Raw genomic sequence first — 25908 nt, forward strand, 5'->3', positions numbered from 1 at the left:
GTAGTTAATTGTCTTTCCTGTGTCTGATAATTCTCTTAGAAATAACCCATGACAACATTCTCGCTAATGTTGTTTTAACAGCCTCTAATTCATTTTCCCGGAAAAATGATTGGCGGCTTACGTAAGAAACTTCTCCTTTTATAGATTGGAACAGTTCATACTCACCAACCGAACAATAACCACCATCACACGCATCATCAGCAGCAGCAACAGCAACAGCAACAACAGCAACAGTCGAGTCAACCGCAGGTGTCTGGAGCAGGAGGGGGTGGAGGGCCGGGGGGTGGCACGGTGGCTAGGCCAAGTAGCATGTTCTGCTACCACTGCCCCCCGGGTCTTCCTACACCACGGTTGCCGCCCTCCCTTGAGTATCCGTTCGCCGCCACACATCCCTGTAAGTAGACAAATAATTTTATGTAATTTCATACCATTAATTCTCAATTGAACATTTTTTTTTTTTATTGATACTTTATAAAGATATTTTTAAAAATATAGAAGGATTCTTTTTCAAAAATTATTTCTGAGGGAATTATAATAATGAAGTAAAATAAAAAGAATTATACAAGAACAAATTCCACTATGGACTGTAGAATATGATAATTGAATCTACAAACATGTTCGGCTATCAACGATCCCCTGTAGTACCTCCCAGCGATACGATTACCAATCTCCCTAGAGTACTGTTTCGGCCCGATTTACCCCTATAAGAAAAATTTGATTCCACCCATGATCTTACATTTTTTCATCTATTTCTCCCTTTACCGCCATTCTTTCTCAATTTCACTCTACGAGAATGGATTTTAAAGCCAGCTATATCATGACAAAGCTCTGTACATTTTAATGAATGATAGATTCTAACAGTACCGTTTCCTTCAATTATTGATAATTTTTTATTTATTATTTTATGTGGCATATTTGAAAGGTTAATTCCATTTGAAAAACATTGTCGTAGAGTGAAATAAAAGTGACTAGAAGGGTGTATGTGTGAAGGAGAAAAGGGGGGAAAGAGGGAAAAGGGAGACTGATTGTAGCAGCACTTGGTCTGGCGGAACACATCGATGAAGTTACATTACCGACTAGACCGAGTTACGCAAAGTGGACGCTACAAACTGGACGGCCGCTAAACTTAATTTGCACTTCGAACCAACTTCCGGTTAAACCGCGACCCGACGGCGATGCCGAGTCGCTCTTCAGAAACTTCTACCCCGGTTTGCCTATTCACCGATCGTTTTCCAAGTCAAATCTCGTTTCTGTCGGGGACGTTAACTCACGTTAGTGGATCTTCTGGCGAGCACAATCGTATTGCGTAACATTTTCAGAAAAATAAAAAATAATACCAACTCTCTTCCCCTTTGATATCTTTGGCAAACACACGAACCAAATTCTACTTTCTTTGTACATTGTTGGTGAATTTTATTTCAATTTTTGGGTGAATTCTGACAAAAATTTACGAACCTTTTTTCTTTCATGAATTTTTTTTTCTAATACAAGTCTACGCATGATCGAGTCACGATGTATGTATCTGCTCACTTTATTGCATATTATGAAGCTCAATAAGATACATGTGGTAGGTAGATAATCGAATGGGGACCGAAGGTGTAGAAGGGAAGAGAGAAGCACCGTATCCTCAGGGACGTGTAAGTGCCGTTCCATCTAGACCCGAAATATAGTTTTAATAAAATATTGATTTCACCGGCGCAAAGTGAAATTATGTTTTTAATGCGCATTTATCATTCCCTTTATCACCGATCCGACACGTAGCTCTACTTAAAATTAAATAGAAATCCCTACATGCGTTTATCATAGATTAGAACACCGCAGAAAAACGAGATTTAAGAAAATTTTTCCATTATATTCATATAGGAGAAAAAAATGTCTAAAATTACTGAACACCTTTGGGCAGTCTTTTACACTTCAAACCATCATCTTTCAACCCCGTAGGTATGTATACAATAACATCATCAAACAACCATTCAAAAATTGCCATAAATTTAACAATCCTTCCTTATAAGACACGTAATTTTACACATGTGCGTGGAAACGACGCCCGATGGATGATCTCGTTCACAGGGGGTATGAGAAAAGGGGTGTCCTCGGGGACGTGCACCCTTCTAGCTTCCCTGGTCACAGCGTCGCCCCATTCTCCCACCCCCGTCGGGATAAACAGATTAAGTAACTACGTGATAAGTCGGTAAGTGGGTTCACTCGGCCCAGGGTCCAGCTCTGAACCCACCGACGTTCGCTGTAACATCTAACTACCTCATTAGTGTCATTAGTAACGGTCGGGGTGTCATTAGATTTCGTTCTGTCCAGCTTTTCTACCGAATATTTCGCGCGATAAATTCGTACCAAACCTTGAAATTTTTATCGAGGCTTACTCTTTCTAGGATAAAATAACAAATCTAATAATAAAATAACAATCAGTACAACGACTAAATGTTATATAGGCAAAACCACCTAATCAGTAACGATTAAAACAAATGAAACAACCTCCACAAGGACATCATCATCCAGCCGGAATTTCCCAGTGATTTCAAAGTACTAAATCCCTTTACCGAAACACCTCAAACGAATCACGCAGCTCGCATCAGCTGTATCGCGATAGAAAAATTATCCGTGACACTTTCAGCTGTACCTGAGCCCGATGAAGAGGGTCGCCGAGCCACCCCGTAGCTTTTGACACGCGTGTGTTCGAAGCGGAAGCAAATCAAGGGCGGTCCTGGCAGGACGACAAAGCGTTTTAAAAGCGCACGTACCTCGTCGACGCGGCACGTGCTACCTCCTTTCTGTCTACGTTCTCTGTTTCCTGGCAAGAAATTAGTCCCTCCATTGTTTTCACCCGGTCGGGGGACAAAGGTAGCTACGCGAGGACGTGTCGTGGATAGCTGAAGCGTGTGTAAGCGCAAAAGTCAGCGGGACGTTTTCTTCTCCCTCCTGTGAACGCTAATAAATTGGATCAACCGAACTCTCGATGAGTTGTACGAGTTGTCTGGATACTGGCTTTCCTACACGCCCGAGACTAATCTAAGAACTTGAGTGGATTTCAGTTTTGGCCACCGATAAATTTATTTAGCCGACCTGCCTTGGTTCTCGACCTCTTATTTCGTGTACAAAGATGTTATATTTTTAAATATTGTAAATGATTAGTTAATATTCTTATACACGTTTTTCTAAGTTTTGGTCTCGATTGACCCGGACTCCGCTGTTGAAGGCTTCATTCGTCAGAGTAATGAACGATGCATAAGGAAATGGAAATTACCGTTTAATAAACGAATCTCGACGATTACAGAGAACGATTTATCGTGATGAGAAGACAGCTATTAAACGCCGAGGACAGGACATCGATTGCGGGAAATTCAATTGCAAAGTCATACATACTGCAAGCGAAAATCCTCGTGAACGGTCGCATTAATTTTGCAGAGGCGGCTGACTATTACCAGTGACACGATATGAGTTTGCTCAACGGTGTAATTGTTCTGCGGCAATTTACGAAAGTCCGTTTCCTGTGTGGATAACTTGTTGCAAACATACCTGACGACGCTATTCAATCGTTAAATTTTATGCCATGTTAATGGCATAAAACAAAAACTATTCAATAATATTATCGTTTCAATTCATTTTGAAAATATTTCAAAATAAATTTATAATGTTGTATAGGGATTAGAAACTTAGACACTAGAGTGATATTATAATAATCTTAAATATTATTTGATTATTATAAAAATGTTTAATGGGAACATTTACCTTATATTGACTCGAGGAAGGCTCAAGAACGAATGAATGTACGGTTGCGTTTCGGTACACCACCGCGCCACGTCGCGCGCCTATAATTCGAATGTTTATCCTCAGGGATTATCCCGTTCTCGAGCGCGGTAGTAACTCTACCGGTTTCAACCATAACACTAATTCATATTCATACTAGTTATATTCATAAGTTATATTTCGTTTAAAAGAATATATTTTAAAACAATATCCCAATAAAATAATTCAAACACAAAATTCGACACTCTAATAATTTTCATACAAACATCAAGAAATATACAATTTTTTAATTAAAAAATTTCCATTGTACATATCATGAAATTTCATCAAAATCCAATAATGTAGAATATTGCAAAATCTCTGCAAGAATGAAATAAAACAAGGCAATGTAAAACAGATATGATCACGGGCAAAGTTCGAAACTAAACACGATCTTGCACCATATATGCACACAAATGCATCAGGCTGGTGCAGTGGATATTCGAGAGGCGAGGTCCGTCGTTCAGCAACGAGCGAACCGCATGAATTTTTATGAGCTTAGGAAATTAATTTGTGTTTTTCGCTAAGCTCTGGCTTAGCGCCGCGGTAATTAATTGCGCTGATTGCTCTGCATCATTGATAAGCGGTTCTCTGGCTTTCGTTACGCTCATCCCCACCAAACTATGTATCTCTCTCTTTGTCTATACGAACACCCAATACCATCGTTTCCCTTCAACCCCCATCGTCCTTTTGTCTGCGCGTGCTTCGACCACCGGACCATCCCCGTTTTTCGTAATTAGCCACGAAACGAGCTATTCTGCATTAAATCGTGCGTCCACTGATCGAGGAATTTCAAATTTTTATCAAATCTTTTGAATTTTATTAGGCATATGATGATGCAGGTTATTTCCAGTAGTTGATTTAAAATTTCTAGTATATTTCTAAATGTCTAAATTTCCAACTTTTTAAAATTCAAAATATCTCTATAATAACATATGTATATATTTTTTATTTATGATTTTAGACACCAGTTACTCTGCGTATCATCCGGCTTTGCATGGTGTCGGCGAAGATTCCTTCGTGAGACGAAAACAAAGACGAAACAGAACTACTTTCACCCCTCAACAGCTGGAGGAACTAGAATCTGCGTTTGCGCAAACGCACTACCCGGATGTATTCATCAGGGAGGAACTAGCGATGAAGATTAATCTTACGGAGGCCAGAGTTCAGGTTGGTACGATACAGAGAATGAATATGAAATCAGAAATGTGATAGTGAGCCGAAATTGTTGCAGTGAGTACATTTCACTAGATGCTTTTTATGGAATACCTCAACCCTTTTAGAATCAAAAAAGAAAATGCTGAGAATAATTTAATAATCGCCTATTCAGTGAACTGAAAATTTTTTAAAATTTTCTTTTGGAAAATATTTAATATTGAAAGTACCGAACAGAAACGAGAGCTGCAATTATTTTGAGTGGCACGTTTTCTCGCATTAATTTCAACGCAACCGAATCCATAATTTTAAATATCATTGAATGAATAGATGGCGTGCTGGGCAAAGGGAAAATAAAATAAAATGCAAATATTCACGTTAATGAAAGGATGGATCGTAATCAATGAAATTGTGACTCGTCAGAAATACAAAATAATTTGCTGAAATGAAAACGATCTAATAAATTTATCCCATGTCCACTGTTTCATATTACCAACTTGATGTTCGATTAATAATTTCAAATACAGAGCATTTTTTAATGCATACATTTCCTGTCACCAAAGAGACAGCAAATTTCAATTTGCATCAAATTCAGACTCTATTTTAAAAAATTGTAAAAATCATGTATAATATAAGCATGGAAAATATTATTTGCATAAATAATACCGTACGTGTTATGAAGATATAAAACTAATATCATTATTATCTAGAAGAATAATAATACAAATATTTCAACATTTACCCCTTATTAAAAAAAAAAAAAAAAAAAAAAAAAAATTAAGTAAACCAAAATGATCAATTGTTTTGATGTACAACCATGGATCACGAGTATAACAACGCGAGCGCAAGATGTAGGGTAGTTTTAGGGTACACCCAGTTCCCGAGGGAGGTGCTGACACCCTCGACCTGACGTAATCTTCTGACAAAGTAATCCGGTAATCTCTGGGATTACTTTGTACTCTTGGCTTCGTCCTGGCCATATTTACTCGCACCAGCGTAATTCGCGTTGCAGAGAATCCCTGCAGTAATAGCGATTCCCTTCTGAAATCTTGTTGGAACATCTGCAGGATATCCGATCGCTGTTGTCAGATTTTTAATTCTCTCTTCTTTTCCCTTATAAACACTGACGGAATCTCGTTGCGAATCTCTTTTTATTTTATGAATATAATCGAATAAAGACTCTACTGATTTTATATACACACTTTGGACCAAAGAGGGTCATTGATGACTCGTAATGTAAAACAGATATGACGAGGTAGAAGAAGCTTCATCATTTACAATTTTAACATTATAAATTTCTATATTTCAAAATTTCAAAAATCTTAAATTTCGAGAAACCTATATTCCAATCTGAAACACCCCTTCGACTTAAAAAACCAACTATACCCAACCCGCTGGTCTGACGTCCAATATTCCTTTTCCAAGAACGCATCACAGAAGCAGAGGTACTCATAGAGGCAGGTGTGTCGGCTGGCATCCCGTAATTCACACTACACGCTTTGAAATTCAAACGGGGCCAGTGCACGCGACTGTGCAGGCGCACGCGCAACTATAGCGTGTCGCATCGTCGTGTGTGCAGCATAATTGCCTAGTGCACACACAGGCGGCGAACAAATGTCAGAGAAGCTGGCTCCACCGTAGATGGTCCACCCCCGCAGCCACCCTCACCCCACACGAGCTTCTAATTGGAGTAGGAGAAGAGAACCGGCACTGCATAAACGCGCCTATTTGTCCATTATTTCAGATTCCCTTTGTCTTCCCTAATGAAACAATGAGTCTGCGCCGTAATTGCGTCATAGCCTTCCTGTCCCTACCTTCCTCTCATTGTGTACACCGGTGCCTAGCATGGCCTTCTCGTCTTATAATCCGCACAATGCAGCGGGATAATACCGTGACCCTCTGCTGAAGGATTCTTTGCTAGACTGTGTTCTTCGTGTTTGCTAATACATATCACGAATTTTATTTATAGGGGTGAAATAAAATTCATTGGTCAGATCGATGAACTGGAAGGAATGAAATGCATAAGGAATGACGAGTCATTTATTTATGAGTCAACAATTTAAAACCCCAGAAAAAATGATCCAATATTTTTAATTATAGGTAAAACTCCCTTTTCAAAATTAGTATTGACGAACAAAATCCATTTACCAAGAACCAGTTTCTATTTAACAAGGTTAATAATCTTATAAGAATACAGGTACTAACGGTTTTGAAAATATAATCATATAGCATTTAAGAAAAAAAAGAGAGATAATTAAAAGTAGATGGACAAGTGTCAAAGTCAAAAGATTAAGTATACTTGACATGGGGCAGAATACAACGATGCCATTATCGGTATATTCGGATTAAACACAGTAAAAAAGGGGGAAGGAGAGTAGATTAAAAAAGAAAGAATGTAACGTACGAAACGGGCGAGAACGAAGAATAACGATGCCTTCTACCATTGGATTATGTACCGTGCTAATGCGCTTATAAATTTGCACGCAAAAAATGTTCCTTTTAGTTCTTTTTTAATGAAACATAATCAAGAGCTGAGAGAGGCTTTGCATCGTATGAGCTTTGACTGCATTCATTAAGGGCACCGTAATAGATTTACAATGTAGACCTCAAACAATTATATCATTCAATTTTTAGTAATTATAAAGTTAACTTGTTACGTAAGTTTTGACGAGATGTTATTAATTCACCCTTTTAGCTTCGCGATGCATTCAAGCGTGTTCCTTTTTCATGCGCTTTTTCAACGAACGTTCAAGCTTATAAAAATATTTTCAGAAAATTTTCAATTTTCTGTTTTTATTAAAATAATTGCATCAAAATAAATGATAGCTACTGAAACTTGAAAATTGAAGGTGCTTTTAATGAATTATTAAAATATTATGAAAATATAACAAATGTTTAAAAAATAGAAAGAAATCATATTTGTTTTTGACAGATATTTAACATTTAGTATATGGATTTATAATATAATAAATGCTAAAAATTGTTTACAATTAAAAATTCACCTACAACTTCTTAAAAACAACAGTGAATCTGACAAGATAAAAAACGTAAATATATCAGTTTTTCCTTTTGACGCGATAAAAGTCTCCATTAAAAACTAACTCGCGAAAGAGGGGTAGAAAGTGTGACGGGTAGAAAAAAAAAAGCAAACGAGAGCAAGATGAGGAACGGCGCTGAAGGCGGCACTTAAGCTGCTTTATAGGGCTACAGCTGGTAGTAGATTGTAGAGGCACGGATATGGAAGGATAATTACATGTACAGGGATGGCATTCGTGGCTGGTCAGAGGGGTAGACTCTTGGCCGCGTGCATGTTCAACGAGCCGACAGCAACCACGGCGACCGAGTGTTTTTTAAAAAGCTCGAGTTCCACTAACGAGGCTAACTTGACATAATACCAACTGAAATAGACTTTATTATACCCCAGTCGACTCTCTGCGATTCCGCAGCCGTCTTCACCCCTATGATGACATACGTGATGCTATTCAACCAGACTAGACTGTGAGATTATATATGGGGGTGGGTTTCTGTGGATTCTTAAGTATCATCTTGTCTGTAAAACTCACACAAACATAAAGTCTTCATAATATATTTTTTTAATTTTACTGTCTGGTGAATAGGAAATTTCATTTTGAAGTATGTTACCTACTACCTACATGAAGAGGGTGCGTTTAAGTGAATTTTAATTTTGGTTAATCTTAAATCATATACTCTTTTATGACATGTAAACTGAAACTTTATACAAATAATAATATAATTATTTAATAGACTTTTTCAATTTATATGGTGGTACTACATGAAAATTTTATAATAAATGAATAATCGCTAATAAATACCATCCAATACATGTACATATTCAAAGTTAAGAAGAAATTAAACTGCAAAGATTGAAGATGATTTTAAATAAATAAAATATATCGAAAATAACTGACATCGTACGGAAGTAATTAACTATCGTATTTAATTTTAATGCTCAAATAAAAAAGTAATTACTGCCCGAGGAAGTAGAAGAAATACCTAGTACCGATTTTTGATCGTTCAATTTTTTAACTTCAGAATTACTTATTGCAATGCAAAATGTAAAATACTTAACTCTAATTACTAATGAATTAAAACTTTCAATTTTTCAGGTGTGGTTCCAAAATCGCAGAGCAAAATGGAGAAAGAGCGAACGATTGCAGGAGGAGCAACGAAAAAGAGAGGGTGGAGGAAGTGGTGCACTAGAAACGGCTGGTTTAGCACCTCCAACCTCTTCATCGGCAGGTCCAAGTCCCACGGGACATGATCCTGAAGGTATTGTATATAAGATTTCAAATAAATTATTGTCCAAGAGGGAATCTCGTGCCAAAGTGCCCTAATGAATATTCAATTTCCACTAGCATTTATCTGCATCACTACAGAAAAACCATACAACATGTAACAGTATCCGTTTTGATTCGAAAAGGAACCACAAACAGCAGCGCCCCCGACGCGGAGGACGCCGGGCTAGATGGAGCTGGCGGATCCAGGAGCCCAAGTACAACTTCCGCCTCGGTTAGTCCGCGGCCCCAGCAGAGTCAGCCGTCCCTGGGTGGTGTCTCGACGCCACCGCCAACCCCCATAAGGGCGCTACCGCCACCACCTAGCACCGTAGGGGGTCTTGGCCCGCCCGCTGAGAGGTGAGCTTTTAGCTTCGTTTGTATTTACGTCTTTAGGAAATATCCTCGTCCCTTTACCCGCCCCTTCGTCACCGGCTATCCAAAGTCACTCGCTGCAAGCACCAGTGAACACGTCGACCGGATGCTTGATACGCGCCATTAAACCACTCCTTCTACAGTTTCCTTCGGTTTCTTCTCCTTCAAACCCTCCCGCAGCGTGCGACGCTCGCTGCCTCTCGTATAATCGTGATAATCGTCGCCTCGTTAAATCGTGTCAAGATCGTTTACCGAGTGGATACTGTAATAACCATGCGAGAGTTGGGATCTTGGGATTTGAGCATTGGCTCATTTTTAATAAAAAATAAATTTAAAAGGAAAAATGAAATTTCAACCAACTTCTTACACAACATGTATTTTACGACAAAGACTCACGTACCATTAGATGAAATATGCAAATGGATATCCAACACAAAAGTAATATGTTATTTATAAACTATCCTTACAGTGACGTTACAAGAGAAAATCTCATTGGCTAAGAATATTTTCTTATTCACATCTTGAAGTAATGGTATTATGAAGACGCTATTATGTCACTTTAGCTTCGCAAAATCTATTTTGGTTCTAATTTTCTGGTTCTTGTACACTTCCAATTAAAATGGTTAACAAATCTTATCACCAAATACAATCCAAACGAACAACGAAATACCATTTCCCAACCAAACATCTAAAAATCAGCAAACAACCCTCAGACCTCCTACTCATTGAAGTTGAAAATCCCCTGACGCATCAAGGTTCACGAATCCCCGATTTCTTTCTCGAAGATGGTAAGTATCCGTCGGTGCCTCTTTATAATCCCTGACAGTACTCCCCTCGCATCGACGGGAAGGTAAGAAGAACAATGTTGAAAAAAACGCAGACATACGAAATAGAACGAGTAGATAGAAGAGGGAGAGGAGTCGGTTGGAAATGGTAGGAAGATACTCGTTCGCCGTCTCCGCGGTTGTAATTTATTTAAAACCGCTCGCCGTAAATATATCCTCATCATTTATTCAGCGGCTTGGCAGCTTCTCGACTGCGGGGGTGTACGTTCCTCCTTACCTACCAAGCCAGATAGAAGTTGCTGGCTCGTGTAGTCGATTCGCGTGGAAACAGGGGCGGATCCATGCTCGCTACGCCGTAGAAGAGGGCTCGTCTTTCTTTTCAGACCGTCTTTCTTGTTTTACGGTAACGTTCTTGGGGTACGGGATTTAAATTACTCGCGGCGAACGTAATCTCGAGTGGAATTGGTTTCCGCTCGGCCTCCGTATCGATTCTACAGCCCATGGATTCACGATGGATTGCTTTGAGCAAAGTTCTTCAGAGAGTTTAAAACCGATTTTACTTGAACTTTACTTTGCGGCATACAAAATTATTGATTTTTTTTTTTTTTTTTCACATTTTTAAACTATTCGACGAAAAAGGATAAAAAATACCAGTTATAACTCTAGGAATCCATAAAAAAATATCAGTAAATGTTTCTTAATTTAAGTCCACCTGCAACTAAATTTAAATTCCTCAAGGATGAAATTTGCATGAAGTCAATAATTCATAGGATTGCTTTAGAACATTATTAGCCGCATCTAAAACGCGTCTCCAGTCGAGTTAGAGCAACCGGAAATACAGAGACTGTCTAGAATCTGAGTTAGACACAGAAGAAATGAAGTGGGTGTTCGCGAGCGCATGTAAGCAAGCCGCACGCTAGGCTACGCAGCTAATTGCCGCTAATTATCGCGCTTACCGCAGTTCAAGCTTTCCTCTCTGCATTTCCGCCACTGCATTTCGCTACCTTTGCCTCTTCGCCACCATCTGTTACCACCCTACTATGCTTTCCCGCCCCTTATCTTCTTCAGTCACCCAAAATTCTGTGCTGACTCTTATATGTACAACCCTCGATCCTCGTTTCCAGTTTTAAGCTACCTTCCATATTAAGTCTGTTTATAAAGTAGTTTGCATTTTAAAACTGAACAAATTTTATTATAAAATTCAAAGGGTATGTTTCTATTTACCTGATTTTTTCTTTATGTATACTTATGTAAATTTCTCAGCATGTGTAAAATATGTAAAATGTACCAATTAAAATTAAGGGAATATTAAAAATTTTTAATTTTAAATTACCTGAAGGAAAAAAAAGTTCTATAAGAGCACATATTTCCTTCGGCATTCCTTTGACATTCAAACGATTCATTTTCATCCCCCTCTACCTCCCATAAAATTGTTTACTCTTTTCCTGTAATCTTAAACTTCCTCCCCTTATATTCCTCTCTTACTACTACCCCCTTTTTCTTAAAATTGCTGTATCTATTTGTACACGTTTATCCGTCATCGTATCCAACCTGTTTACTCTCCTATCGCTTCATCTCTCTTCGTTGAATTAAGGATCTTTCTCCCTTATCCGGGAAGATTCCCTGGATCCTCGTTTCCGTCACTCGAGCTATACCTCGGGCTCATTACATTAATTAAACAATATTTGCGATTAATATTTGAGATAATCATCAGCGCCTCGAAGCAGCTTCTGCTTGCTGGCGGAGGATGCGGAATATCGCGCGTGCTAATCGGGTTAGCGCTTTCGTGAGCCCTTCTGCTTCCCTTTCTATCACCGCACCGGTTCGGCTTTGAAGATGTATTTTTTTTATCAAATTGCATGACTTTGGTGAAAAATGTTGACACGCTGATTATCAGTAATTATTAATTAAAGAATTCTTTTATTTCAAATTCCGTAAGATGAAATATTTCAAAAAATTAGGATTTAAAAATTTTAAGATTTCACAAGTGAATAAATGTACTGAAAATTTTTAAAAATTTCTATTTCCAGTACCCCAGGTCTGACAGCAGGATTCAGGCCAGTGGAGCCCCCCACGTCACTTCTCTTTTCGCCGCATTTGGCGGCTCAGTTTTCTCCACCTTTGTTCGCCAACAAGGTAGTCAGTACTGCAGCCACGTCCCTATCATCGACTACCGCTTCGTTATGGTCATCCAGTGACCATCGGTCTGGAGCGTTGCACGATATGCTGACCTGGTCCCCAGGATGGCCAGGACCATTGTGTGGTTGCTGTAAACCAGGAACCGGGGATCTTCACAGAAACAGCAGTCTAGCAGAGCTCAGGAGAAAAGCTCAGGAACATTCCACTGCTCTTCTCGGAGGACTGGCTGCTTTCCCTGCAGCATTACCTCTACCTCTGCCTTTGTCATTGCTGCCACCTTTGTACCAACTGTCCAGGAGGCCGGAGCATCATCATCATCATTTACCGAGCATGGTGCATCAGATACAACCGACGACTAAAGAGGATCCCTAGGATCATCGCGTGTGCTGCGTTCGCCTGATTGATCCTTTGACCTTGGTAATGGCCACGTATACGTTTCAACACGCTGGTTTGTTATTTTTATCGTCTTCCCTTTCTTTGTTGATTTGTTTGAATTTTTATTTGAGAATTACAATATTGAAAGGTGGGTATTACAATATTAAAAATTTATTGGGATCAATAAATACTATATGCCTTGGCCCACCCCAGACAGAAACTCTATTTAGTTACGTCAATGACTGAAAAATTTTCAAATTCATAATGGAATTAGACTCGTGGAAAACTTGCCTGTTGATAACAATTTGATAAGTTATTGGGAAATATAATAAACTTTCTTTGTATTCATGAAACTGTTACCAAAAAATTAAGTTTGAAAAATTTCTATACTTTAGTACCTAATAAAAAAAAAATTGCAAATAACATTACTTGCAGTGATAAACAATTTTAAGTTAATGAAATGAAGTTTTAAGAAGTCTTTTCGTTTAATTTGATTAAGGGATGAAATTCAAATGCTGGATTGAAACTTATTGTTATCTTTATAAAAGTATACGTTTTTCATTTATAAGTATGTTACTAATATCATTAATTTTATTTATCAAATTTGTTATGATAGTTTAAAAAGAAATCTTGGAATGTTTTTAATTGTACCAAGAACATCAACTGCAATTTTCTAACATTTCTAAAAATTCAATAAACAATACATAATTTTATTTTGATACAATTCACATTCATCCGAAGATTTGTATAAAATTCAAAGAAAAGAATACATTCACATGTAACGAGTGAACGGAACAGGTCAATACTCGTAGCAATTTTGTATTGCGATGGAATAATTTCTATTATCACCCTTAAATCGAGTCTATGACAATTTTCTTGAATTATATGATTACTCTATCGCATTATTCAAATAATACGGACATCCGTATTATCCGAGTAACACGGATGTTCGCTTCGATCGCGCGATACAAGCACGCGCCTTCTGACACAATAACTTTTTATTAATTTTCTATCATTAAGAAACAAAAGAAGGATATTCGTGGATATATCTTGTTACCCTGAAAACAGGCGTCTGGAACTCTGGAGAGTTGTTACAGCGAATTAATGTTTTAGTGAACGCAAACTGTAAAAGTTTCAGCAGTTTTCTTAATCCTCTTAGCATCCGAGAAGAAAGATAAAACTTCAATCTTTCCTCTAATTACGAAATCTTCTGCATTGCAAAAACAGGTGGAGGGTATTGAATTAAGTAACAAAGTAAATAATGAGATGAATAAATGTGATGTTCTTTTCTGTTGTCGTTATTCATTGAACGCTGATATTTGAAACAAGATAAATAATAATATAAAAAAAAAAGAAAAAAAATCGACGATTTAATTATCTCCAGTGTTTCACGTCTGCTTATCAAGGGTTCCATGAATCCCCTAGGATTATATGATACGATTTAGACAGACACGTTTACCATGAGTCTATGGCTATTCGTCTATATTTTGAAAAATATTAGATTGTTGCAAAGAAAATTGCTAAACGTCCGAAAATATTAACAAATACAAAAATAATACAAATATGAAAAGAAAAAATATTCATAATCATCATTAGGCACCAATGTGATAAAAATATTATTAAAAAGTTTATAGTCATTCTCTTTAAACATATAAATAGTAACTGTTTTATAATTGGCCAATTAATATGCAACAATCTAATAATTATCAGCGGATGTAACGATCTATTCTCCAAGAGGTCAAGGAAAAAGTTGCTATACGAACAGGAGCAATCGTAGAAATCGTGTTGAATGTACAACTCACGAGAAGAAGAATGATATAAAACGGTGATCCTCTAGTGTTATTAGACTAATCAGTACAATGGATTCACTTGGACGTATCTACGATTGCGCTGGTAAGAGTAAGAAGAATTGTTTCGTTTACATTACAATCTCATTACCACTGTCCTTTTTAATTATTAAAAGCGTGGTATAACGAGGAAAGGAAACGTAGATACCATAGTAGAGACCTGTATATTACATCCCGGTGAATTGTCAGTGCTAATCAAGGATAATCTAATAACAGTATGTTACAGACTAGTGACTATTATGTAGCCTGAACTGTGAGTAGTGAATTATTCGAATAAACTTGTTCTCTCGTGATAAAGCATGCGTTTAATAAAAAGTCTTTCTAATTTACTTAAACCCATTCCCGTCTTCCTTAAAAATTTTTTAAAAAGATAGTGTACTGAGGTAATTATTTAATTTAAGCACCATTTTGAGGGCCTGCAATAAGCATCCATTCTCTCTGTCCATATAATAATACGTAAGTCAATTAGATCAGCAATTGGTGGTTTAATCCTAATTCTCAAAAGTTTGATGATCTGATTAATTTGATGAAGTACAATTTGCGTGCCGTAGTCGACGCGGTATGTTGCAAAGGATCAGGTGTTCACTTAAGGGATCCCTTGAATCAACTCGGTGCTGAGTGATCAAAGGCTATGGTGAACCTATCAGAGAGATTTACTGGAGTACTAACATCTAATAGCAATTGAGCGTTGAATTACACGCGGCGTACAAAGGAAGGGATTGATCGACAACATGTACTTGCTGATGTACACATAATCAGTTTGAAACAGAGTAAGCATAGTTAGACGTTCAATTTGATCTATGATCTTGAGATCAATTCCCTCAAACAATAAAACTATAATATCTTAGACAAAAGCTAATTTTATTAAGACTAAAGCAAACTTGTTCAACGTTCCAAAAGTAGTGGAAAAACGAAATCCCCCCAAATAATTCAATTTACGGTAAACCGATCTCCAAAGAGCCCCCTTAACACCCCCTAAACACAGTTCTCGAGGATCTGATACGCTATCAGCTCCCAGATCGAGTACATACTTTCCCGTTCGAAACCGCTGATCGTGGCGACGAGTTTTTAAACAAAGCACGCCCCTAAAAACCGAGACTAGGTGGCAGGAAGCAACCGTGACGGGGAGGTGAAAAAGGGAAAAAGTCCGATTGGGGGTAAGTCGAGAAGAAGGGGTTGTTGGCAATCAATGCTCTTCATAAGAAAAGCTCGCCCCCTCTTATGGGATCAACCCTCCTCACGCGGTGAGGTCTGCATCGGGGAAAAAAGGGTGGAGAGGAATGCAGGGTAGAAAAAGAGAGAAAGAGAAAAGGTAGGAGAGTGAGGAGACTATTCTCGTTGGACAAAGAAAGATAAGAGCAGGAGAGGGATGAAACGAGACGGAGGGCTGTTCCAGGCTCGACCAACCAGAGACGAGACGCCATTGATCGGCACGTGGCTCCCGGTTGGTTCAACGGATTGCACGAGGGTGGAGGGTGCAGCTTTAGCTGGAAAGTGACCGTGATGGTGGTGGTAGGGAGGAAGAAGCCGATGGTGGGGCACAGACGCGTTCTGCACACTCCGTTACACTTACTGGTAAACCGTATTAATCAACGACATCATGGTTTATCCCCCCCTCCCTCCGCCACCAATTCCTCTCCGCTACTTGGCATCCATCTACCTTAACCTACTCTATCCTCCACCCCCGCCGACTCCATTCCGATCTATAGCGAAACCTGCACCGACATTGCCTTACAACCACCCACCCTCCACGACGAACAGAGGGGATTGAAGGGTGCCGAGGTAAAGACGCGTGTACGCGAGGGAAACATGAAAAAGTGGAGAAAACGAAGCTGTACATAAGTATTTACACTATACTGGATGTTATGAGAATAATGGTTAAGGATTAGGCATGGTTTTCTGAAATTGAATCCAAATAAATTACCATACTATAGCCACTGAAAATTTCTAATATTTTGATTTTTAATTAAGTTTCTATTTTGCTATTTCTAACTGAGTGATAACTCAGAAAATTCTTTACAATATGAATGATGGGTTGAAGGACGTATAAATTAAGGGAAGACATTGCAGTAGTAATCACTTCCCACTTAAAATTTTGAAATTGGACATCACGTTGTTAATTCCAATTTTTTTAAATCTTAATTAATTTTACAAAATAACACAGAAGGTAATGAATTATCTGTACATACAATATCCATTACCCTCTTGACACTTAGTATAACAGAAAGAAGCGAATTGATTGTAAGGGTCGTTGGAAAAGTAAAATGAAAAGAAGCAAAAGGGTGGGAGGAATGATGCGGTGGAACGAGCTTAGAAGGAGACTAAAGTGGAAATAGGGAGAAGAGTGGAGGGAGGAGGGCTTAAGAGGGTTGAAGCGGGTAACAAATGTTCGGCGATAAATTTATGAAATAATGTAGGTGATAGGCGGTAAAGAAGAGGAAAATTTACGAGGCAAAATGAGAGAGGAGAATGAATTTGATTTTACAGGTTCTACATAAAATAAAGAAGATGGAAAGGGAGGAAATGCAACGGTAAGTGAATGTACAAATGAATCAACGTAGATGAAATAAGGATACAAGGAAGTAGAGGAACATTAGGAAAAGAAAAAAATGAGAGAGATGGTGGATTCTGTATGAGAAGAGAGAAAAAGAACAAAAGCGAGGCGCCATAGGTCACTTTGAGAGAAGAGATCGACGCTTAACGATGTCTCTCGATACCCATTACGCGGCTAGCTGAGATTCAACAACCCAGTACCATTACCCCTATCATCGTGTATAGTCAGAAAAAAATCCAATTGATCCTCCACCTTCTACTGCAGCCTTAAGATTGTGCTTTCATACGATTCTACTTTTGTAAATAATGTAATGATTTTGTCAATAATGTATTGAACATAGCAAACTATCACAATTCCATCGTTAATTAAAAATGATTGACAAACCATTTCATCATACCTTGGTCTTCCACAAAAAGGGGAAGGAAATTTTCCAATCCCAGTAAACGAGTTCCCAGAAAACGGTTCCACGGTGTTCAATTTCCATCGTTACAACCCCGATCCGTGTCTGTCACGCCTTCATCCCCCAGTTTCGGCATCGATTATACCAGCGCGACGTTTCATATTAATCACGATTCAAGGATGTACGCGATGAGCTTGCGAATCAGGACGTGGGTAACTGATTTTAGAGCATCGAGAGGATCCGGAGAGGTCGAGGTGGTGGTATGCCATCCCTGATACCGGTAGACAGTGATTAATACGGTCGACGTCGTCTGGCGTCTTCAACCCTGAAGAAGAGAAGCCAGTCTCTGCGTGGGTGGGCGGGACCACGAGAACGTTTTCAGCTGAGCTCCTCTCGAGCGTACTCCGCGGTAAAAGGTTTTACGAAATTCATTGTCAGGCAATTTGCATGTCAAAGCCGCTCGAGAGCACGCTCTACGACCTGCCGGCTAGACGGGGACTGTCTATCTCTCTTCCTTTTCCACCCTCTCTGGATACCGCTTGATGGAATTAGAGGTAAAAATGAGCCCTCTTTCGCATGCCTGATATGCATACAATTGTTTATGCTGCCGTTCGATGGGAAATTATTAGAGATTGGCTGTGTAATCATTTCATCAAGGTTTGATCGATATTGATCGTGTTTGAGGTCGTTTGAAGTGAAAGGATGGTTAAATTGTGATACAATTCGGATACAATTAGTTAAATTGAGATGATTTCTAGCTTTTAAATGTTTCAAAAAATGGATTTATTTTATTTTAGTTATTCTGCTCGTTACCCCTTGAACAGCGGAACTTAGCTCAATCGCGACCCAAATATACAAAACATATGCAACGTAGTATAATTTTTAAACAAAAGAATTTCATATATTGGGAAACAATTTTAAACGAACAGCGTAGAAAATGAGAATAATGTGAAATGCAAAAACCGCTCTCCCAGGGTTCTTAATATGTTGAATCATTTATGCATTGACATTTCCAATTTAAAAATGTAAGTCTATTTAGAAATTATATATTAAGTAACGAATATTGAACATGATCTCTTTTCGTCTTGTCTACCGAAAGAAGAAAATCGTTTATAACCGTTATTCTATTTCCGTATCTACCCTATCTCCCATCTGAACGAGAAATTCATTTTTCCGGAAAATCGAACCGCAATTTCTTGCTGAATTATGAATTGCGATTTTGTGTAAAACGACGATATTGAAACAGCAGAGAGGTAGGCGCTATAATTGAATCACTTTGTACAGGGAAATGAGGGTACTTTATAGTGGATTCGCGCTCCACAAAAGAAAACAGCCAATGCTGTAACCGAAGAAAATGGAACATTTATTTTCGAGGGCAATTTTCATACAAAATTGCAAGATACATATATTAACATTACCGTACAAAATTCAATAATACAATTCATAATCAGCATTAGAAAAGCATTAGAAAAGCAGTATAAAAGCACATGCAATAATTTGCATATTTGGTTATTATAAAATAATTCTGGTCTCTATTTGACTGATCTACAATAACGAGATAAAAAGGTTTCCTGAAAATTCAGACGACTATATCGGGCTACACGTAATTCCCAGGTTGGATATCGTATATTTCACTAAAGCGAAGGGTGAAAGTTCCGCCGGACAAAGGGCGAGGGCGTAGAAGGCAAGTGAAGAAACGACCGCTGGATCTCCCGTATAACGCCTTATAAAGAGTAAAGCCTCGAAACGAACGAAAGGGCGGAAAAGAATTTATCGTGGTTGCCTGAAAAAGCTAAAGGGATCAGCAGCCGCAATTATTTTCAATTTTGAAATCCACTTCGTGGCTGTTCTACTTCCTTTCTTCTTTTAATAGGGATATGTAACTTACATACTCGTATATGCTGTATCTGATTTTTAATAAATTTTTCAATTTTCCTTAAAATTAAACAATATCTACCATTTTCAAATATCCCTCCTAAAAAGCTTACTACGAAAAGTAAAAACGATCGTCCATAAAATAGCATCGTCCGACCCATTTTTTCTAGGCACGTGCCTGCAACAACGCGGCACGGCATACCCTTTATCCCGAGGAAGCGGAAACGGAACTGGATGAAGCCAACGCCGCCGGCTCGAAGGTAACGAGGTTTTCCTCGGTTGGTTAATTTGCCGCGGATTGGATCGCGCGAAAACACGCGCACTAACATGGTTTTCAACGATCTATATCTCTCTATCTCCTTTCACCTTCATCTGCATCGAAAACCACCCACCGGTGTCACCAATATTTTCTGCACTTTGATCATCGTGGATCGTCAATGATACGCCGATGCTAAAACGCCAGCTACCATAACGCGATCACCATAGTCGACTCCACTACCAATTTGTTTCTCCTCCTTTTTTTTATTTTTTATTTTTTCTTTTTTTCTATTTTTTAACGTTCGCTTGCAAAATCTAGCCGCGAATATCGTCGTCTGATGCTCAGCTCGTTACACTTTGATCGATGTTTCACGAGGACAAAAAAGGATTGCTGCGGTTAAGCTTTCAGCGTGCGGTTCGCTCTTTAATCGAGTCAATCGGGATTCGTTTTAGCGTCTCGTTTAATGCGAGACTGAATCCGATAGCGCTGATCATGGGGTGGAAATTGGTTGCAACCGTGTATCTCCGATGGAACCAGAGTCATTGTTTTATTGTTCGGCGTAGAGGTAGCTGTTTGTATCGTTATTTAATCTGTTGCTGTTTCAACTGACTCTCTTTAGTGGATTGTGTTTTGGTTGTGTATAAATTTTTAAAATGTGATAAATATTTCTAATAAAAAATAACTGTCTATGGCTTATTGTTAGTAGCACATGTCAGATTCATTTAAATCAATTATTAACTGTCATGCAAAAAGGTTTCAATCAAATGAATGGTCACACAACTCGGGGTAAATATTTTTCGTTCTCTTTTTTCAAGCCGTAATACGTTTTAAAAATGGACATTTCATGCCATGAATATTGCTGATGGAAAAAACGAGATCCATGTATTTAGATACTATGTATTGTATATGTATAATAAGTACTTTACGAATTACATTTTACGTAGATTTTCTTCTCTATAGGTTCATAAACATTTAATTACTATATTATTTGACTACATTTATTATACCAATAATAATTGAGTCCACAATTTGAAAATTACAGATTTCCAAAATTCAAAAAAGCTAGACAGTGTATAATATACCGCGTACAGTGCACGTGTTTCATATTTCAAGGGTCGTTTATAATCACTCGATCATTTTTATTTGATCGCTTTCGAACGACTTGATGTCCGTGTCGTAACAGATGGAAAATGGTGACGGATAAAAAGCGTTGAAGCATAACGAAATCGAAGTAAAACCTTTCATAAGTTTTGATTTAAACTCTTCCGAATATCTCATTCCGTAAACAACATTTTATACTTTCGCATATTACTGCCGTTTTATACGGGCGCGCGCATCACTTTGATCAACGCTGGATAGCTAATGGAAAAATGCAGCCTACATAACTTGGTTATAGTTTGCGTACACGTCAGCGAACGTTTTTACGCATCCCCTCGAAATGGTCTACAGGCTGTATCAAAACAGACTACATATTATTTTTCAAATAAAGAAACAAATCGAACGTGTAGAATAAGATTTTGTTCTAGGAAACTTCGTGGAGCATTTCGAGGAATGAAAATAATATAAAAATAAGTTTGCGAATTTATGTCGATGGAAATGTAATTAATTGAAAATAATCCCCCTCAACTAGACACAATATCACAGAAACATAAAATAGTAATGAACTTTAATTCATTTTTCAGAGAAATTAAAAATCATGAAGACGTAATAGACTAGGAATAAAAACTGATAACGTTTACGATATTTTAATTGATCGATCTATTGATAGTAGATGGTTTAGAAAGTTCATAAAGAGAAGTGAAAAAATAAGGACAGAAAGTCGTCACACCATTGGTGTAGAACGATTGGTCTTTTAAAGCTTACCACCACTTCCGCAAAATTTATTAAATGATTTATTTGATGTTTGCCCCGCCAGCAAACGCGTGCGAGCTAAACTGGCCGAATATCGAGCGGATACCACGATCTCCCTCCAACCTATTCCATACCCCTTTTAACTTTCTCTATGTATATACCTTGTCGTGAATCTTTATACAGGGTGCTTTTGATTTAAGGATGGAAAACCAATCTACAGGTGAAGAAAATCAATTAAATTTAGCCTCTCAAAAATATCTAAGGAACTGAAATATGAACTAGGTACAACACATTGATCCTAAACAGTAATTAATATGTTTCCAGAAATTAACCTTAGAACACCTCTTACTAAAAAATTATAATTTATAAAATATTGGGGATCAATAATTTTTCGTTAATTGTAATGCACGTCGAATAATTCATAAGTATAAATTTTATTTCCAATCCTATACCTAAACCTAATATACATCAGTATGATGACCCGTAACTTCTTAAACAGAGTATAATTGAAAAAATTATCGATTAAAACCGATAGCACCCTATAGATACGTACCTATACAGGGAGCATCGGCAGACGCAACCAAGCGTCTGCCAATTATTCAGCAAATGTTATAATTGGCACATTCCATTACGCGTAATGGATCGCACTTAGCGGCTGCCGGTGTGATTGGGGCTCGAGAGCCGCGGAGAGAGACGCTTAAACGGAAGTGTAACGAGGGAGACGAAGAGGGAGAAGGAGGTGAGGCCAATCTCGATAATACGACCATAGCAAAGGATATGACCTAACGCGTGCGAGATACTCGAGGATAGCAGTTATCTAGATGCCTGATTATTCGGGATGGATTGGAATCATTTTGGATAATGATAAGAATCTACGTGAGCTGATAATTATAGGGCGACATGATAGAGGGCGATCAAGTAGCTTTTTTAAAAGATACCAAATATTCTTGTAATGTGCCTTTATAGGCTTACAAAGTTTCAAAATGATTCAACTCATGGATTTCTTTCAAAAAGTGTTAGAGTATGCTATTGTTGCAAGAGCAGCTAGACATAAAGCAAAGGAGTATTGAAAAATATATTTTTGTAAGGAACATAAAAATTCAATTCTGTGCTACCATGATCATAACTTCTAATGATAAAAATTAATAATTCATATTCATATGGAAAAATAAATATCTATAGATCCCTATTTAATTATGTAAATAAGAAATCAGTAGTATCTAGAATTTATAAAGTAATTTATAAAATGCAAAAAAAACATAGAGTAATAATTTATGCATTAGTAATTATGCCACTCATTACTACATCATTATATGAATAATTATTATAATACTGGAAAAAAATGATTGATGATTGTTAGCTTTGTAAAATAACAACAAAATCTATAATAATCATTTATCTGTTAGTAATTTAATTAATTTTAATACCACTAATACTAATAGTAGCTCAAGATGAACCAGAGAAACTCAATTATTTTATAAATTATTTTATAAAATACTGACACATACATCAGACAGAATATCTATTCAACATCCAAATTGCAAACTTAATAGATTTATCTAGAACGATTTATAGGTTATAATATTGATATACAGATATTCGCAACAATCATCAATTACATTTCATTATTTCGCGATCCAGTTACCTATATACTCATAAATAACTATAACTAAGGGAATTTCTTCAATAATAAATGTAAAATACAAGAAATATTTATAAATATTGTACACTTACCTCGAAATTGAAGGAGGACGCCTGGGTCGTCGGTGCCAAGAGTCAATTTCCTAATATTTTTCAGCAATGACTGATCTTTCATCCTAAATTACAATTACATATATCATAAGTAATACGTATTACTTTACAAATAACACCTTTCATAGATTAATTACTGCTTTTATTAATACTTACACATTAATTGAAGGAACAATAACGCACGTACAACGCACTTCCACTACGCTTTGATGCGTCCTGACGCGTAATTCATTTAAAAGGAAACGCGCGCGATATTTGAATAGGTTGAATTCAGTTGGGTGAAATTGAGTCAACACATGAAAACGTTTAATAGCTAATATAGTAGAGAATTTAAATATCGTGGTAATTTCTAATAATTTAATAATGAAATTCAAATAACTGTTCCTGAATATTAATACGAATAAAGATATAATTACAGCAATTAACTATAATTGAATAACTTTATTCGAATTTATAATTTTTGTTTGAGTATTATTCGAATGAAAAATTATTCGTTAATCACGATTAATCTAATCGGTTGAACTTTGTTTTGGAAAATGAAAATGAAATGAAATACAAAAGTAAATTAAATTAAATTAATTTTATGCAGTAGGGGTCTCCAAGTTGTGTCGTCGTAGGGTTAATTGCAAACATATACAAAATAGAGAAAAGATTCAAAAAAAAATGTAAATTTAAATGTTTGTCTATTTATTAGTAAACTCTGCGCCACTATCAATCATAAAACTGTAAAGCCCAAAACATTGAAATCCATCACGTTGAAAATAGCAATAGGACACTACAGTCAAAAGAGAAATCCATCCCACTTTGTGCACACGAGTGTCACGCAAAACCAGCTCGGTAATGTCGCGTCAGGAATGATTTGTGCCCTCACAAAGGCAGATCCGCGACAGGAATCTTCGGGTATCATGCGGTTTCGTTCGGTAAGCGTAGATTGGATAGCGTACGGGGCCATCATTTATCCGGAAACAGCGATGCCAGAACGGTAGATACAGCTGGACACCGCATGCGGCCCGTGACAATTATTAGGATAGCAATTATCGTCCACGAACACAGAGACAGCAGCGGTGGTACAGGGAAATCTAGCCGAACGCCGTGAAATAGACTCAGGTGTGCACACCGGCCACTGTTGAATTTATAATTCTGTTAGGCACCCTCCGCAGCGTCCCTGGCCGCTTCCGTTCCGCGCCACGTGCCATCGTCCAGGCCCCTAAATTCAAATCGCGCTGGATAAAATGTCGGAAAATATTTTTCAAGAGACCAACGTCGTTTTTTTATCGCATTAACTTGATTGAAGGCAGTTGCATGCTCTACCATGACGGTTAAATGAATTTGGATATTGAAACTAGAATTATATCTACCCCCGAGTGAAAGCTGGTTCATTTTGTACTCGACAAATTAAATTTACTTTTTAAATTTAAAATTTCGATAAAATGGGTGGTGGGTGACACGACGATTAAAATTTAATAAAATTTAATAAGTATGATAAGACCTGGGGCTGTAGCCCTCCCCATTTTAAGTAATTTAATACTCCATCTAACCTTAATTATTTACATAAAAATAAAAATAATTAATAGATCCAGCAGAGTAAAATGAAAACCCAAGCAGAAAGACTACTCTCGAGTATCTCGACTCGAGACACTTCCGACTCACCCTTAAACCCAACATCCGATTCCTAACATCCGCCAATTAACGTGGAGAGATCGAGCAGCTAGGAAATAAGGATTTTCGTATCGACTGGCACGAGTCCACCGGTAGGCAGAAGGTTGGAGGAATGGCCTGTGATAGCTGATGAGGCGGAAGGCACCTAAAGAGATAAAGCGGTGAAATGGAGGGACGAGACACACAGAGGGATGCTGAGGCAGCCCGGCTAACGTAGGTGGGGTAGTAAGAGCCAGAGAAGCATGCGAAGAGAAGCAAAGGGGGCAGGGGGGGAAGAGAAATCAACTTTTATTTGCCCGGAACGTCGTTAGGGGTAAGTGGAGGACCGAAGGGTGGCCGGACGTAATGGCGCCCTCAACCCAACCTCGGCTCTTGCCTTCCGGTATCCGTAGCGTGTCTATCGTGCCTCTTCATCCTTCTTCCCTCTTTTACTACCACGTTTCTACGCCCCTCGATCCTACAGGACGATTCAAGGATGCATTGACGTGGACCAAAGACAATTGTTGTCCAGGGCGATGGTTCTAGTAATTGCGAACGTGTAAGGTTGGTGTAGGAGATTTTAAGTGATTTCAGTGATACAAAATTAATTTCTGCAAATATGGGTGAAATTAGATTTTAAATATTAATGGCAGATGATGTAACGTTCTGCATGCAACATGCATGTAATGCGAATTCATTGGGAACATCTGTAAGTGTATAACGAAATGAGATGAATTATGTTAAAAGGCACATGATATTATTAGCCTAAAGACAATTATTTCATAATAACATGTCAATATCTCGTAA

General features: G+C 37.8%; 1 protein-coding gene and 1 long non-coding RNA gene across 2 annotated transcripts; one reads left to right on the forward strand and one right to left on the reverse strand.

Annotated features, from left to right (window-relative positions):
• The first annotated feature begins 259 nt into the window (after positions 1 to 259).
• On the forward strand, positions 260 to 15114 carry Drgx (Dorsal root ganglia homeobox). The gene is made up of 5 exons (XM_034322277.2): positions 260 to 394; positions 4766 to 4971; positions 9084 to 9246; positions 9398 to 9611; positions 12442 to 15114. Exons 1-5 carry the CDS (start codon positions 310 to 312, stop codon positions 12920 to 12922), a joined length of 1149 nt encoding a protein of 382 aa, XP_034178168.1. The 5' UTR covers positions 260 to 309; the 3' UTR covers positions 12923 to 15114.
• On the reverse strand, positions 268 to 23714 carry LOC143305261 (uncharacterized). Its single transcript, XR_013062128.1, has 3 exons — positions 23620 to 23714; positions 23446 to 23528; positions 268 to 392 (listed from the first exon to the last, which is right to left on the reverse strand). It is a non-coding gene; the product is annotated as an uncharacterized LOC143305261 (long non-coding RNA).
• Positions 23715 to 25908: the final 2194 nt, after the last annotated feature.

Source organism: Osmia lignaria, chromosome 4 (assembly GCF_051020975.1).
Source record: "Osmia lignaria lignaria isolate PbOS001 chromosome 4, iyOsmLign1, whole genome shotgun sequence".
NCBI classification, from domain to species: domain Eukaryota; kingdom Metazoa; phylum Arthropoda; class Insecta; order Hymenoptera; family Megachilidae; genus Osmia; species Osmia lignaria.